The following is a 16,968-nucleotide window of genomic DNA, read 5'->3' as shown; positions in this document are numbered from 1 at the left end:
CTGATGTACACACTTCCCAGCCTGGCTGTTGCCCGTCATCCCAGTGCTCACGCTGGCTTCTGCGCTGCTCTGAGGTCCACACAAAGTCCACTTCCCCTGGAGCTTTAGGCCCAGACAGATTTCCTTCTGGAGAGCTCACTTCAGCGGAGAGAGCCAGGAAGGTCCCTGCTGTATGTTGAAAGCCTCAGCCCATTCCAGGAGCACCCCTGAATGCCGGCAGCTGGCCCGGCTCCCTCGGGAAGCACCCCAGCGCTGTCGCCTGGCCAACACCATGCTGCGTGGTGCTCCTGCGGTGAACATTTCAAGTAGTGCTTGCCTTCAGGGAGAAGGCAAAGTGCTGCAGCTGCTCCTGGAAACACATGATCCTTGCAGAGCCGAAGCTGGAGTAGGGGAGTCCTCCCTTTGCTGAAGGGTTTACGGGGTAAGTGTGGCTCACAGACAGGACCATCCAGGCCGAGCACTCCCTGGGACAGTCCTTGGGAAATTCTGGTGAGGCAAGATACGATCGCTGACCCCGGGCTTCTTTAAAAGGCTGTCTTACCGTCCTTCTCTGTTGTCTGATTTTTGACTCCTGAAAGAGCTGGAATGAGGAGCCTTGACTCTTCATCGAATTACGTGAGCCGTTGATCAGCAAAAGTGAAGTCTCATGTAGCTGTTGACGTCTTTATGTCTCAATTTGCAGGAAGGGTTGGCCTGTGGTCACACTCCTTGCCGCTTCCCTTGCTGCTATGGCCAGTGGTACCCGCTGGTGGCGTGACCCTTTGGAAAAGCAGGCGTGTGTGGGACCAACCCTTGTGGACCAGCAGACATGGCACTGCTTGTCTGCAGAGACCAGGGCATCTGCTCGCTGATGGATCCCGGTTAGACAAAGTCCTTCCACTTATTTCTCCTCACGTCTGCCGTCATCCAAGGAAACTACACCCTGCAGGAATGCTGGGCTCAGGGTTTTCAAAGGCCAGCTGTCCCTCCACCCAGAAGGTATGGGTAATTGCTCTCCAGGAGGTGCCCCTGAGCAGACCTCCTGTCTTTTCTTACCCTTTGTCCACGCAGAACCAGTCCCAAAGTCACGTACGGAACTCTTTAGTAGCTCTGTCCACAATAAAATTTTCTATGCCCTTTGCTAAATAGTTTCCTCCTTTTTTTGCAGTCATTATCTGCCCGGTTGATGGTCCCCCCACTTTTCCCTCCACCTCTGATGTCCCAGCTGGGCTTAGCACCTTAACCTGTGGAAAGGGTGACAGCAGTCCCCTCTCTGTAGGGCCCTATGGATGTGAGATGGGACTGCCTTCCCTGAGGGGCAGGGGGTAGGCCACCTTCTCCAGGAGGTAAGTCACTCCAGCCTGGTTTCTGTGCTGCAGCAGGGTGAGCAGCACAGGGAGGAGGTCAGTCCGGCCACGCACCGTGCTGCAGAAAGGCTGCTGTGCCCTTTTGAGGGGGAGTGGAGCCGGGTTTCCTGGTCTGTCAGATATCCAGGGAAAGAAAGGTCCGGCATGTCCTGAGGCGGCAGGTGCTGGGAAGGAAGGCGATGTCCTACAATTTACTGGGACATGACCTTCTCCAGGAGCACGGGGCTCACCCTCAGGTTCGGCATTTAGTTGTCCTCCCCTTCGCAGGCTGCGCTCACCTGTCCGTTGTCCTACTGAGAACGGCCCGTAAGCCCCAAATTCCCCTGCCATGCACACGGACACCCACCTGAGAAGGGTCTCTGCCCCCAGAGTCCCCCGTAACCAGTGCAGAGCCCCATATGCTGCTGGGCTGTACTGGTTCTGTCCTGCCCTGCGGGCTTCTCCACAAGGAGCGGGAGCCCACGCTTTTTGTTGGAGGCCAACAGGATGCCCTGGGGAGCCTGATTTGGGAATTTCTCTGGGTAGGGAAGACGTCCTGCTGCTGCCTTCAGCTGAGACACGGAACATTTTCTCCACTACATCAAGTGCTGGAGGAGGCAGAATAAATCAAGGCTGCAAAATGTGCAATGCCTTGTCCGTGCGTCAGGGCAGCCGGGTGCTGAGCGAAGAGCCAGGCCCCAGCAGGATGGGCTCCCAGCGCTGCCAGCGTTGGACTCTCATCTCCTGAACCTCACGGGCGGCAGGGAGGATCGTGTGTGCCGCCGGGTGTTTGATTTTGGCCGGGTTTTGTGTTTTTGCCACAACCACGTTAAAGGAGGACTGTTGAAGATGCATATTGGGGCACCCGAGAGTGAAAATGGTGAGACTGAGAACGGTTTTAGCTCCTGGGAGAACTGCTCTCTGCCCCAGATCAGTTCCCAGCAAGGATGAACCTTCGCAAGTGCACTTCAGCATCTCAGCTGAGCTGCTTCACGCCGGGAGAGCCTTTTGCACGTACCGCTTTGCAATATACATGTGCCCGCAGGACCCTGGCTTTGGGTGCTGTGTGTGGTATCCCACAAAGTCGTGGAAATTTTCCACGGCGGGCAGCTGGTACCCCTCCGGGATGGTCACGGCAGGGGCAGGCACAGCCCGGGCTCTCTCCTTCCCCACCTCGTTTCTGTCCTTTTGGGACCCTAATGCTGATACCCTGCGGGTTCGGGTGCCGAGGGCGTTTCTGCTGCCCCGGATGAGGAAGGTCCTGTGGCAGCAAGCAAAAGGAAGGAGTCACATTAGGGTACTGCTGCAGAGGCCAGCGTGCGGGCAGAGCGGTCCTGGCCATGACACCAGAGGATTGCAATGACGGCGAGCTAAGCCCTTCCTACAGCCCAAGACCATCGGAGAGCTGGGTTAAGGTGACAGCAGAAGTCCTGATGCCTTCAGCTCCCCATCGCTGCAGAAACATTGAGGTCTGGCATCCCCGAGCACCTTCTCCAGCACTAAATAAAAGGTTTTTGCCAGGGCATGAACTCTCCCATCAGCAGGAGGCAGCGCCCTGAACTGGCCGTTTCCACCATGAGACGCTGTGGCTTTTTATTAGGAACAAGCGATGCATTTGCAAGATGGCGACAGCATTCCGGAGTCCTTTAAAATCATAAATCACGGTCCCTGGCCGCTCACCAGCAGCTGTGCCAGGCCTTGCAGTGCCTGCTGTAAGCCTCTCAGCCTTGGCGTGGGATGTACGCCCTGCTTGCTTTCATCTTTGGGCCTGACTCAAGCTTCTTAGTTTTCTCTTTGAAGTCAAGGGGACCTTCCTTTGGGAAATGATTTTTGGTGAGTCTGTTCCTGGGCTCTGCTTTTGACACGTCCTGAGAGCACCTCAAGGGGCTGCCTTGAATTGCAGCGGCGGGGGGGGGAAAGGAAGCTCCTGCCAGAGGACGGAGCATTTTTCCCCCTCCTCTCTGCCTGGTGCTGTGCATTGCAGCCGGGACCCCAGCTCGAGCGGCAGATCCCCCCTCGGCTCTGCGCGCCGCTGGCACACCCGGCACGCACACGCGCATGCCGCGATCGCGCCCGCTCATCAGCCGCAGCTAAGCCCCGTTAATGCCTTGTGGACACGCTGTTGCTGGGGTTACCGTATACATATTGCACAACCACTGAAACACTTCCCTCTGTTTTGTAGCAACTTGCGCTAGAGAAGCAGCGTTCCTGCATAACCTCATCCCACCCCAGATGCGGCCGAGCCAACGACTCATTCCTGAAACGAGATGACTCCGGGGAGCCTGCGGTGCCCAGCCCCGGGGGAGGCGAGAGGCAAAGAGGACGGAGGGTGAGCGCAGAGAGTGCTCCGAGGTTGCGCTTGTGCTCTCGTGCAAGCTCCGAGCTGCGCCCTGGAGCAGGCACAGCGCTCCAGGACGCTGCGTGAAGGCGGGGAGATAGGCATGGTCCTAGCAGGGAGGGACAAGCCCAGCGTCTGAACCTGTGTCTCGGTGACACTGAGCTGTGAGCCTCGGTGTGTCTCGGGTAAGCGCTGGTTCATTAAGCTCCCTGGGGTAGGAGACAGCCTGGGAACATCCTGACCTTTATTGGAACTCACAAGAAGGGAAAGGTCCCCGGGGGAGCTGAGCACTGAGGCATGTCCGTGCTCCTCCACCACATCACAGGACCTGTGCAACCTCCTCCTCAGCTCCTGCCCACGCCGCAGGCTCCGGACCAAGTCACAGCCTCCTCCTGGGCTTCCTTTTCCGGGCTGCATGAGGAACAGCAGGAGCCGGCCAAGGACCGTGCTCCATCCCAACAGGGCTGTCATAGTGACAACAAATGCACAACAAACCCCGGCCCTTAGGAACCGAAACCTGACCTGCTCAACCCGACCCCGTGGGGCGACTCGCCAGCCCTGGCTTGGTGCTCCCCGCTCGCCCGGCTCTCCCCGTGTGCTGCCTCTTGGCTCTTCGGGCTCTGCAGACCCTGGGGCAGGCTGGAGCTCCGGCAGAAGAGCTGCCGATGTGCCCAGCTCCTGCTCAGCTCCTGCCTGCTGCCAGCTCGGTGAATCTGGGCTCTTGGGCTGCCTGCTGCTGCCAAGCCCTGCCAGAGCTGCTGTGGGCTGGATGCTCCAGCCGGCGTTACCTGGGCTCCTCTCCGGAGCTGTCGGCTGGAAATAAAGCCAAAGACATCTGCTTCGGTGGGGAGTTGCAGGGCAAGCTAAGGACAAGGCTGTACCTTCAGCAAGACTTAACCACCCTCCTCGATACGGCAGCCCCAATTATTGCCCTCTCCTTAAAGCAGAGAGCAGGCAAGCAGCTCTTCCCCGCTTTCTGCAGGGTGGGACGACAGCCCTAAATCCTTGCTGGCCTGCGTGGAGGCTGGTTTAAATTCCCACTTCACAGCCAGCCACTGTAACCTCTGAGCCTCCGCACTTTGGGACCTGCTTTCATATTTTATGAAGAGCGAGAAGCGTGCGTGTTCAGGACAGAGTCCTCCTGGTGCCACCTCCTCCGTGCAGCGCCCAGGCTCTCTGGCCGTGTCTGAGCTCTACCAGGACAAGCCGGACAGAGGAGAAACACTTGTTGGTGAGGTCTGCCTGGACCCTGGCATCAAGCTGGTCCAGCCCAACTAGATGAGCCTCCGCACCTTGACTGTCCCCTCTGGGATGTCCTTGCCACCTGGCAGCCATGGGTTGCCACCCTGCCTCCGGCTGGGCTGTGAAACAGCAGCTCCTGCCGATGGAGGGGTCGCAAGGCTGGTTGGGGGACGTGACAAAGTGGGGTCCTTCATGTGGCTGTGAGCATCTGGGGCTACCCAAAGCGGCCAGGTGCTGCGGCATGCCTGCGTCAGGCCCCGGCGCTCACCTCCGAGGCAGGAGGTAAGGTTAGTGATCCCAAATCACAGACTCGCAGAGCTGGCTGGTGGTCACCTCTGGAGGTCTCCAGACCCTGCTCCAAGCCAGGATCAGTATGAGCGGGTTGCTCAGGGCTTTGTCCAGTTGGCAGCAAGGTCCCAGCAGAGAACACGTGCCCCTCAGCCAAGAAGGGGAGGTTGTCGCTGGGACCGTACCCCAGAGCAAAGGGCTGTGCATGCAAGAGGAGAACTGAGATACCCCTGGGGCAGCTCAGCCATGGGGACGCCCGTGTCCGTCCTTGCCCTGCAGCTCCTCTGCACGGGGACCAGGGCAGACAGAGACCTCAGGGTGCCAAAGCCTGCCTGTGTTGTTCGAGCTGCTGCCCAGCTCCCTGAGCTGCTTATTTACCCTCAGGACCCTGCATGGCAGCATCCCCTCGGTGTGAACAACCCCCAGTGACGCTGCGGCTGGCCGTGCACGACACCCAGCGCCTGCCGGAGCGAGGACAAGGGAGCGCCAGGGGAGCGCCGAGGTCGGAGCGGGCTCTGGGCAAGCAGCTGAGGTGGGGCCGTGAGTAAGTGATGTGGGTTGTGTCGGGACTCCATGGCAACCACAATATTTGGGTGCTGCTTCAGCCCGCAGCACCCGCCGGGAGCCCCACGTGCGATCGGGCTCTGGGAAAGGGAAGCCAGCAGCCACGATGAGCAACGCTGGCATGTGGCTGGCTGCCCCCGTGGTTGCTCCAAGGGTGTCCCACCGGGCCGTGCAGAGGGGACAGGCGCTCGCCGCGGTGCCTGGCACGCCAGGACGGTTGGCATTCATATCCACAGCCTGGGCAGTGGCCTTTGGTCCATGGTGTCACCCACTGAGAGGGGCCGGTTCCTCTCTGGAGGGGCACGTTGGCTGCGTGGGGAGCAGGGGACAGGGCTGCAGGGCAGAGTACAGGGGGGCTGCCAGGGGGGAGCCTGCGGTGGCAGGGTGGTGGAGGAACCTCGTGGGGTGATGGTGGGGCCTCGTGGGGTGGTGGAGGGGCCTCGTGGGGTGACGGAGAGGCTTCATGGGGTGATGGTGGGGCCTCGTGGGGTGGTGGAGGGGCTTCGTGGGGTGATGGAGAGGCCTCGTGGGGTGATGGTGGGGCCTCGTGGGGTGACGGAGGAGTTTCGTGGGGTGATGGTGGGGCCTCGTGGGGTGACAGAGGGGCTTTGTGGGGTGATGGAGGGGCCTCGTGGGGTGATGGTGGGGCCTCGTGGGGTGGTGGAGGGGCCTCGTGGGGTGATGGAGGGGCCTCGTGGGGTGACAGAGGGGCTTCATGGGGTGATGGAGGGGCCTCGTGGGGTGATGGTGGGGCCTCGTGGGGTGACAGAGGGGCTTCATGGGGTGATGGAGGGGCCTCGTGGGGTGATGGTGGGGCCTCGTGGGGTGGAGGGACTTCATGGGGTGATGGTGGGGCCTCGTGGCGTGACGGAGGGCTCGTGGGTGGTGGAGGGGCTTCGTGGGGTGATGGAGAGGCCTCGTGGGGTGATGGTGGGGCCTCGTGGGGTGACAGAGGGGCTTTGTGGGGTGATGGTGGGGCCTCGTGGGGTGATGGAGGGGCCTCGTGGGGTGATGGAGGAGTTTCGTGGGGTGGCGGAGGGCGTCCCAGAGGTGGTCCGGGACGGCTGCCCGGGCTCCGTCTCCCCGCCCCGAGGGCGCTCCCTGGCCGTGCCGCGGCCCGGGGGAGGCGGGAGGGGGCGGCCCGGAGCCCCGTGCGGGCGCGGCCCGCGGCCCCTCCCGTCGCCATGGCGGCGCCTTAAACAGGCGGCGGCGGCCGTCCCCCCCCCGCCTCAGAGCGCGGCGCCGGGAGGTGAGTGAGCGCGGCGGCGGCGGCAGAGCCGGGACCCCCCCGCCCCGGGGCGCGGCGGCAGAGGGACCCCCCTCCAACCCCTCCCGGACCCCCGGCTCCGGCCGCTGCCCGTGCCGGGGCCGGTGCACGGGGGCGGGCGGGGGCCGCCGCTGTCCCGGCATCCCCCAGCCGCCGGCGACGACCCCCGGGCGGGGAGGGTCCCGGCTTCGCCCTGCGGGGCCGTGAGGTGCGGGGTCGCCCCTCCGGGGCCCGGGGCGGCGGGTGACCCGCGGGAGCCCCGGGCCGGGCGGGGCCAGGCGGGGAGCAGCGGCTTTCCCGCCCCGCCGCTCCTCCCTAGCGACCGTCGCCAGGCAACGCCGCTCCTCCCTAGCGACGGTCGCCAGGCAACGCCGCTCCTCCCTAGCGACCGTCGCCAGGCAGCACAAGGGCCGGCGGCGCAGCGGCCGAGCCCGCTGCTCCTTCGTGCCCCCTCTCCGGCTCTCGCCAAGGCCCCCGGGGGGGGGCCCATCCCGGTGTCCCCCCCCGCTCCAGGCACTGGGTGAGGTACCCGCTCTGGGTACCGCTGTGCCCGGTCCTGGCTGAGATGCTGTGGGTGCTCAGCGCATGGCGAGGGATGCTGAGCTGGCAGGGCGAGGCTGGCGAGGCGACGGCAGGCAGGGAGCCGGGATGGGGCAGCGGCCACGGTGATGTGCGGGGATGCAGGCGCCCATCTGTGTCTTGGCACCCCGGTGCCGCTGCCTGCGGGGCGCCATGTTTGGCCCAGCCTTGGGGGGCAGGTCGCAGAGCTGGGGTGCCGCCAGCTCCACGTAGGGGGATGCGGCCGTTGGCAGAGCCAGCGGGCAGGGGAGAGGTGGGGCCGGAGGCAGGCAGCGATGCCATTTCTCACGATCGGCGAGCAGGAGGAGGGCGGCCGCATTGCGTCATTCCCGGAGAGTGCTCCCGAGGGGACAGGCTGATGCGCTGACTCCTCGCCAGCCCCTGGAGCCGACAGCCTCGCTGCTGACGGCTCTCAGTCGGGAGCCTCCATCCTCCAAGACACGTCTCGGCTGTTGGCCTCGGGGCTTGTCCGAGGCCGCCGCCAGCCCTCGCCCCACGCCCGCAGGCTCTGCCAACACCCCGCTCCTGCTGCAGTCCTTCCGCCCTCGCCAGCCCTCCCTCCTCCTGCCCTCGCGGGCCTGAGAGCCGAGCCGGCTGAGCTCTGCCGGCGCAGGCAGCCAGAACCTGGGCAGTAACGGGCCCCTCTGCCCCCTGTCCTGCAGCCCCATGGCCGGGAGCGCTGAGATGGCGTCCCTGGAAGAGAGCTTCCGCAAATTCGCCATTTACGGCGACACCAAGGCTACGGGGCAAGAAATGAATGGGAAGAATTGGGCCAAGCTGTGCAAAGACTGCAAAGTCACCGACGGCAAAAGCGTCACCAGCACCGATGTGGACATTGTCTTCTCCAAGGTGAAGTAAGTGACTTGGCTTTTTGGGGTCTCCAGCCGGCCGGAGGGTGGGGATGCCCTTGCGGTGCGGGCAGGGTGGCGGTGCCTGGGTGCGGTGCTCCCCGGGGAGGTGTGGAACCCCGGCTGCGTGCCCAGGCTGCCCGTTTCCGTGTTGGCATGGAGCGGCGGGTGCTGCCCTGAGGCGTCCTGCCTTCAGGGAGTTTGTGTGGCTGCTTTTGCGAGACCTAACAATAAATTAATCCAAATTTGGGAGGTGGGAAGCTCAGATTTTGGTGCAGAGGCCGTGCCCCTGCTCCCGCTTCCAGGCGTCGGGGTGGGCCTGGCCGGTTCTGCCACGTTCCCATCTAGCAAGAAGGTGCCGCAGGGAGCAGAGGAGGGTCCTCAGGGGTGTCCTGTGTGATGTGGCACGGCTCATCCCTGGGCCTGGCCAGCCCGCACCTGAGCTCGGGGAGGACTCTGGTTCTTGGAGGTCACAGGGGCAGCTGAAAAGCTGAAGGCACCTGGGGCTGCTTTTGGGGTCCCTGAGGACACGGTGACACCCGATGCTCCAGACTAGGGTGCAGGAGCAAGGATGGGTGGAGAACCTGCTCCCTCCGCACCCTCTGTCCGGGCATCCCCTTGTTCCCTGGTGGGGCCAGGAGGGTCTGAGCACCGGGAGGTTTTCGACGCGTAGGAGGGTGCGTTGCTGTGGTGCCCTGGAGACGAGGACCAGGCGCTCGTGGGAGAGGTGCTCTGTGCACGTCCTTCCAAGTTCGTCCAGAGAAGGACTGATGCCTGCCAGGGGAGAGATGGTGCTGGGCATCCCAGGCAGCCTGGGAACAGTGGGAATAGATGTGTGTCCCCTCCTGCCACCAGCACCAAGTCCCAGGGCACTTCCACGCAGGGGTGAGGTTTTTGGCACCAGGGACTTTAACAGCATGTGGCTGAAAAGCTCCTGGAGCTCAGCACCGGCTGCGCCAGCCCGACCCATTCAGCTGGGATTGCCCTGGCCGATAGCTGCATTTCGGAGGTGAGCGAGGGGCCCGGGGCTGGTGGAGGACAAAGTTGGGGTCTCCCTAATGCAGCTCATCCCGCTGCAGCCCCATTTGGAAGCGCAACCTGAAGATGTGCTGAGGGCAGCCTGGGTTTTGTGCTTGCAGAGGGAAGACAGCCCGTGTCATCAACTACGAGGAGTTCAAGAAGGCGCTGGAGGAGCTGGCCCCCAAGAGATTTAAGGACAAGAGCAAAGAGGAGGCGTACGAAGCCATCTGCCAGCTGGTGGCAGGGAAGGAGCCCATTAACGTGGGTGTCACGGTGAGTGAAGAACCCCTCGGCCGCTGGGAGCGGGAGGGTGGTCGGGAGGGGAGGACGGAGCTCTGCCCGCAGTGCAAATGCTTTCCAGGGGACCTGGGTGGGCTGGGAGGTCTGGGGGCTGCATAGGTCTGGTGGGCACGGGGGGCACAGCAGGGTCTTCAGTGGGTGTCAGGAGCTTGCGTGGGGCAAGGGATGAAGGGGATGGGGCACGTTCTTGACTCCCGTGTCCCATCTCCCCACCGCAGAAAGCCAAGACGGTGGGGGCCGTGGAGAGGCTGACGGACACCTCCAAGTACACGGGCTCCCACAAGGAGCGCTTCGACGAGAGCGGCAAGGGCAAGGGCAAGAGCGGGCGGGAGAACATCGTGGACACCAGCGGCTACGTCAGTGCCTACAAGAACGCAGGCACCTACGACGCCAAAGTGAAAAAGTAGGGAGGGGTGCCCGTGGCGCCCACCGCCCCGGTCCCTGCGCATCGGCCGTGGGGCCGGCGCTCACGTCAGCCTTGGGACATGCCCGCGTGTTGTGGGCCCCGGGAGGCTGCGCTGGGGCCAGCCCCAGGCTGGCGGGATGTCGGCCACCCAGCGCTGATGTGATTGGGAAAGTCGCCGGGCCGCGTGCTCTGCCCCAGCGCTACGTCTGTCCCCCCCCGTGCTGTGACCCCCCCCAGTCCCTCCTGTCCCCCCCTGTGCTGTCACCCCCAGCCCCCCGCCGCCGGCAGCGCCCGCCGTACTAACAGCACTGCTCCTCAGGGCTCCCCTGCCCCACTGGCACCCAGACCTTCCCTACCTCAGCCCCGGCTTTCGGGGCACCCTCCCTGCCATCCCACCGGGGACTGCAGCCTGTCTTCCCTGCAGACCTCCCAGGCACCTGCCTTAACCCCGCACCAGTTATACCACAACCGCCTCCTTCCTTTCCCACTGGTGCCCTCGCCACGGGGCTGCCCGGCTTTGCCGCTTGCCCAGCACCGCAAGAGGCTCAGACCTTGCAGTGCCATTAGTGCCGGTGCTGCCGTGATGCTCCTGGCCCGGCCCCGGGATGCACCCCGGGAGAGCTTGGTGTTGCCTGGCCGTCGGCAAAGGTCTCCGTGCTGAACACCCGTGGCCTCCCGCTGCTTTCGTGAAGCCCAAACCAAAGGATGCTGCAGACCCGCGCTGTAACCCGGCTCTGCAATAAAACCCCGTCCGCACTGACGCCCTCGGTCTGGTTGTGTTCAGCGGGACCGAGCAGTGAGAGCCCCTTTGCCCACTCACCCAGCCGGGCGGTGGGAGCCTCGGCTGGCCATGCCACCCCAGGGCAGCCGTGCCGTGGGCTCGGCCCCGGCCGCCGGTGGTTTTGGCAGCTCCTGGCTGGCCCCGAGTTGCCTGAGCAACCGCAGGCACACAAACGCAAGCGCCTGGCTCCCGCTTCTGCTCTGTTTGCAACCAAACATACGAGCTCCTGGTAACGATCCCTGGGAACAGGCTGAGCTCCAGGATGGGACGGCAGCTCCGGGATGGGATTGGGTACACGAGGCTGGGTGCAGGCATTGCCACCCCGATCCCAGGCACGGGCAGAGCCTGCTGCAGCGCTGCCTGGGTGGCAGTGCCAGGCTTTCTGGCTAGATACCCACCTCCGTGGTCATCTGTTCGGAGCCGGGCTCCCTAAATAACCCACAGGGGTTATTTCACAGGTGCCTCAGCTGTGGTGCTGGCACTGCCCGCGCTGCGAGGGACGTGCTGGGGGCACGCATGTGGCTTGGGCGGGCTCGCTCCCTGCCAACGCACAGCATTGCACCTTCTGCATCCTAGCCACCTGCTTTTTAAAACACAGGAGAAGGAAGAGGTGGTCGTCTTCTGGGCTGGTTTCAGCCTCACCCTCAGTGAGGGTCTACCAGTAAGTGTCTACCAGTGGCAGGCTGGGGGGATATTAGTCCTCCTTTGAGCAAGTCAGAGGGAGTTCCTGGCTGTCTGTGCCCCTAAATGCTCTTTCTGTGATCCAATGTTCCTCCTCCTTTGCAAAATTGTTGCTGGGGGGGGGGGGGCTTTAACCCTTGGCTAACTCCATTGCCCAGCTGCAAAAATGAGGTGCAAAATTCCCAGGGCAAAGCTGTCCTGCATTGCCTCGCGGTTGGTGGAGGTGCCATCCACAGCCCCGTCCTTGTGCAGACTTGGAGGCTTTGCGAAGGAAGAACATTTTGTGAAGAGGTGAGCCGGCCAGGCTCCATAGGACTCATCCCTTGCCTGTACATGGCTCTGGTCAGGACCTGGTGGTGGAACAAAGCAGGGTACTCGTGTCGGGGCAGCTCTGAAGGGGAGTTGTGGGTGTTGACGTGCTTTTGATACTGGGAAATCAAGACTGGGAAGGGGATTTCTGCCTGGTTTTAAGCTTGCACGGGGCAAGAGCAGCAGCTCTGGCATCCCCGTGTCCAGCGGCAGAGCACGGCATTTGGGAGCAGCAGTTGTTCCTCCCCCAGCTGCTCACCCCACCTCTGCCTCTGAGGCTGGGGACTTCAGCAGCTCAGCTGTCCATGTAGTAGCTGCTGAACACCCATGGTTTGTGAGCCTGCAAGGAGGGTGGATGGGTCCTCACTTGGAGTTACCTCCGTAAGTTCATCTAGAAGCAAGGGGAGCTGAGCCACTGCTTCTCAGGTGATGGAGCAGCCAGGGCAGGGACTGCGGGACCTCCCCTGGACAGCCAGCCCGGCCAAGCCTTACCATCAGTTGGTTGCTCCCTGTTCTGAATCCTGAACAGAAGCAGCTTCTTTGCAGCCTGTGAAGCCATGGCAGAGGTCACGCAGTGGCTAGCAGTTCCCATGCACTGCCAAACTGCCCAGCCTAAGAGTGCTCCTTGCCTACTCCAGCTCTTCTTCAAGTTCTCCACCGCTTGCTCCACAGCTTACACGGGACTTTCCCCCTCCGACCTTCTCTTTGTTCCCAAGGAGGCAGCTCCTGCGCATGCTGTTCCCTGCATGGGGACAGGGCTGGGTGGTGAGGGTATCAATGGCCAGACCACTCTGGCCAGGCTGGTTGGCACCACCTAATCTGGTATCTCGGTCCTGCCAAACCAGCCCCAGGAGAATTAGTGCCAGTAAAGACCCAACAGGGTCTAATGGCTGCAAAGTGCCTAAGATCAACCTGAAAAGAGGTCGCTTCCCATGAAGTGATGGGAACAGCTTCCTGGGAACAACGAGACGTTGATTCGGGTCTTCACCAAAAATGGAAAACTTTCTAAATACCAGTCTAGCGATCTCCTGAGGAGCTGTTGGGTGTGTATGTGTGTACAAGGCTCGCCCCGTTCATCCTTGCAGGAGGGCGTGAAGGCCCTTTAGAAAAAGCATCTGAAGTACCGTGGCTGTGATCTGCGTTACAGATACATCACGCAGCCCCTACGCGTGGTTGAAGCCAAGTGGAGACATGGCCTCATGGGGAGGTGAGTGCAAGGAATACGGCCTTTAAACATCAGTCTTCATGACTAATGTGGACAGGAAAGCAGAGGTCCCCAGGACAGTTGGCACTGGAGCACAGGATGGACGAGGAGAGGCCAAGTTGGGGTGCCCAGCTCTCGAGAAGACCATAACCTGAAGGAACTTCCATGGGACCAGAGGCTCCGGCTGTCTTCCCAGTGAAGCTTGAAGTGGTGCCACAGGCTGCTGAGACAGCAGAGACCTTAAAATATTAGTTGCAGAACTACTTTCTGTGATGAAAAGTGACGCAGCCCAAACAAAAGGGCTTGCAGCCACTTCCCCTGCGCTAATAAATTTGCTCTGAGGTTGTTGGCTCCCCCCCAGCTCAAGAAAGACATTTTGCAGCCAGCGTGTAATTCCCTCACAGCGGAGGAGCCAGCGGGCGGAAGGTGTCTCAGCCGGTATTTATGTTGTTTGCATTGATCCAAGCCCCAGACTTGAAGCTTTCTTCTCCTTCCCATTTGTTTCTTCCCCTTGGCCGCTCTCCAGCCCCACTCCGGCGGTGGAGGGACACGCCAGACCTCGCCCCCAACCCTGCCACCACAAACACTCACCTGCTCCGCCATTTTGGACAAACCCAGACCCTCTTACAGGCCGATGTCCCAGCTTGCCAGTGAGATGTGCAGCCCAGAAAGCTCAGCTGAGTGGTTATGATGAATTTAGCTGTAAAATGTGTTCTCTGCCCCCAAGGTCACTTCCCTAGAGAGTTTCTAAAATCATCTGGGGTCATGTCTGATGTGCTTCACACTTTGACAGCAAGTTGTGTGCCTGGAACGAGGGATCTGGCTCCTCCGAGAGGTCATTTTTCTCTGGGATGAGTGGTTTGACCAGAGATACTGATGAGGACTGATCCCTCTGTTCCTCAAGGACATAGATTCCTTCCTAGAAGAGCGAGGCAGTGGATGCCAATAAGCCCAGCAAGGTCTTAACCCTTTCTGCCCCTGTGTAGGAGCACCAGGAAGAGCTCATAGAAGTTGCTGTTCCAAAAAACTGCTCCCTCAGCGAGCATCTCTCCGTGGATGAGATCTTGCGCTGGTACAGTGCAGATCCTTGGTCTCAGGCCAGGCAAAACAACTTCCCTACCGAGTTGTACCTGTCCTGCCTTTCCGCAGTACTTTTCCATTTCACTGCTAGTCTGATGGACGACGTTTTCCAAAATACACAGACTAGGCTGTAAATCGTGTTCAGACAAGATTCAGAGAGCAGCTTGTATCCCGGTGGGTCAGGCACTTTCTCAGAGGTATGCATCTAAACTTGGGACTAGAATTTCAAATCCTTGCAGTCAGTGCCCCGAGATATTGGTCTGACCACGAATGTTACATGCAATACTTCATTGCCAGCTACGTGTTGCCAGTGCTACGCTGGAATATTGATTCAGTACCATGTTAGAGGGAATTCACTTAACTAAATTACCATCTTCCCAGCATGGCATGGTTTCAGATAAAATGTTATCATACAGGAGTCATCCCCACTTTTTTGTTAATATAACAACTGCAGCAGAAGTGTAAGAACACAGGGGAAGATAGAAGCGGGAAGATGCAGAGAAATAAAAAAAAAAAAAGCAAGGATTAGATTCACCAGCTGTAAATACAGCATGAGATTTCACACAAGGTAAAACTGAACACAATCCATATTTAATGTCTATTTTGTGCCCTGTACAGAGGACAGTTGCATAATTGCTCTGAACTGCAGTACTGACCAGAGCCGTGTGCTGATGGTACCGATGCAGTTCTTCCTATTGGGGATGATGGCTCATGACTGGTGCATTTCTCAGCTGGAAGAGGTGTTTTGTGAAGAGTGTGGCTGCTTGCTTTAGTCAACTGTTGCAGCAGGACGGTTTGTGGACACTAAAGACCTGGGCAAGATTGTTGCAGAAAAAAATTAAACGGTGAGCATGCATTCAGGAGAGTGAACCTGCTATAAAGATTTTTTCCAAAACTGATACACGGATTTCCATTTATTCAAAATCACATTTTAAAACGTTTGTACTCAGAGCTTTAAGTTTGTAGCTGAGAGCTCTGTATTTCAAGATGACTACAACGACAGCTATGATTCATTTTAAGATTTCATGCATAGCTGGCTTACAACCGTTAATAACTGATAGAAACCATTCAGAGAGATTGATAGCATGTGCTAAGACAGCTAGAAGCACATCAGCGGAGCGCTATGATTGCAAAAGCCAAGTGTCCTCTCTCTCGTTTTGACCTGAGATACTTTTTCTAAAAAAAGCAGTTTCATCAGACCCAGAATATTCCTGACTTTCCGCTCACCGAACTGGCATTTTCCTATCTTGGCTTAAAAGTCTGTAACCAGTTCCAGCCTCCTGAAGCCTACAATGTGCGCTAATGATCACCAAAATAGCTCGCTCACGTGTCAAAGCCCTGAATTCATCCATTTGCCGCCAGTGCAGGGGTATTACAAGAAGCATACATGAGTTAGGACCGGAGGAGTTCTGCTGGGACACAGGTACCACCTTGTGCCGTGACAGGCAAGCTGTGTACCCTACCTGTGACCAGCCCATACCTCTGGCTGTCCTGCAGAAGAGCCCTGGTCTCCTGAAGTCTGGTAAGTTGTTTCATGTCCAGTCTTAGAAATTCCACCTGGGAACTCAGACGGTCATTTTTCCAAAACAACTCATCTGAAGGAAACACAGGGAGAAGGCTGAGCTTACAAGTACTGCTGGACTGAGCATCTTTCTAACAGGCAGGGCTGTTCTGAGAGACAAGAGAGGACTGTGGGATCCAGCGGCTGGAGGTTACGCTCAGCAAAAAAATCTCCAGAGCCGCCTGTGAGGGGTTGTGGAACATTCTTTGTTACCCAAAGTCTTTAAAACTCAGGGCTGTAGGAGTGGCTAAAGCCCGTCCCGCAGTTCAGTGCTACCTTCCTGACCCTGCAGCATCCAGGGCACAGAACCGTGTGGCCTCTGCTCCAGGGCAGGTCAGAGGAGATGCTCGAACCTCCTTGGCCATCCAACCTCTGCGGCTCGCTCAGATTACACCGCTCCTGTTACCTTTTATACTGGCCATTGAAGTGTGCTGGACAAACGGGGATGAAGGTTTGGACCGCTGTCAGTTTGCCTGTCTGAGGGCAAGGACAGACTGAAAATACCTGATAATCACATTCAGTTTGTAGGAAAGCTTGTTTTGGTCCTTCAGCGGTCCAGGTATCCATCCCATGATGTTACTGGTTCCTTATTACCTCACAGTAATCTTGTTCTTGCTGTACAGTGAATCAAAGCTCCCAGAAAAGGCCCATATGGCATAGCTGGCACTGGCATAACACGTGTATGGTTGCATTGCATCAGTTCTTGTGAGCCTTATAAAGCCACATCAGCCACCATTTACTTGATGCCCAGGAGGCTGTAAAGGAATCCTTCCGTTTTGCCCTACTGTACGTGGCTGTTTCGATTTCTTGAGATGCAATAACTAGAAGCAGCAGCCTGATCCATCTCTTGTAACGTGGAAGCTGATCCACGGCTCTCCTCCAGCCCTTCGCCCGGCTGCTGCATCAGATAATCCGTTTGCGATGAGACAAGACAAAAGAAAGCAAACCAAAAATCCCCAAAATCACAAAGGGTCACAAATATTAAGAGAAATGAACCACTTTTCTACAGTTTTGTCAGTGCCTGGTAAGTCCCTAGGAGCCTTTCCAATGATGCTGGTGAGCCCTCTGAAGAGTGATAAATGACAGTGAGTGTAACATGGTGCGAGTTTAAGCGAACCCTTATGTCACTGCTTTGAAGTATTTGTTTGAAACACACTTCTAAAGAAAAAAGACGT

General features: G+C 59.3%; 1 protein-coding gene across 1 annotated transcript; it reads left to right on the top strand.

The window, feature by feature from the left end:
• The first annotated feature begins 8,096 nt into the window (after positions 1 to 8,096).
• Positions 8,097 to 10,931, top strand: TPPP3 (tubulin polymerization promoting protein family member 3). The gene is made up of 3 exons (XM_050903762.1): positions 8,097 to 8,457; positions 9,591 to 9,744; positions 9,990 to 10,931. Exons 1-3 carry the CDS (start codon positions 8,270 to 8,272, stop codon positions 10,176 to 10,178), a joined length of 531 nt encoding a protein of 176 aa, XP_050759719.1. The 5' UTR covers positions 8,097 to 8,269; the 3' UTR covers positions 10,179 to 10,931.
• Positions 10,932 to 16,968: the final 6,037 nt, after the last annotated feature.

Source organism: Gymnogyps californianus, chromosome 12 (assembly GCF_018139145.2).
Source record: "Gymnogyps californianus isolate 813 chromosome 12, ASM1813914v2, whole genome shotgun sequence".
Classification (NCBI taxonomy): Eukaryota; Metazoa; Chordata; class Aves; order Accipitriformes; family Cathartidae; genus Gymnogyps; species Gymnogyps californianus.
The sequence above is the reverse complement of the archived record's forward strand: the minus strand, read 5'-3'. Positions and strand labels throughout refer to the sequence as shown.

Bases quoted from the DNA above. Each gene is read 5' to 3' on its own strand.
- TPPP3 (XM_050903762.1), top strand. From the start codon at position 8,270: ATGGCCGGGAGCGCTGAGATGGCGTCCCTGGAAGAGAGCTTCCGCAAA. The intron at 8,458-9,590 runs GTAAGTGACTTG...TTGTGCTTGCAG, and splicing joins ATTGTCTTCTCCAAGGTGAA to AGGGAAGACAGCCCGTGTCA. The intron at 9,745-9,989 runs GTGAGTGAAGAA...TCCCCACCGCAG, and splicing joins CCATTAACGTGGGTGTCACG to AAAGCCAAGACGGTGGGGGC.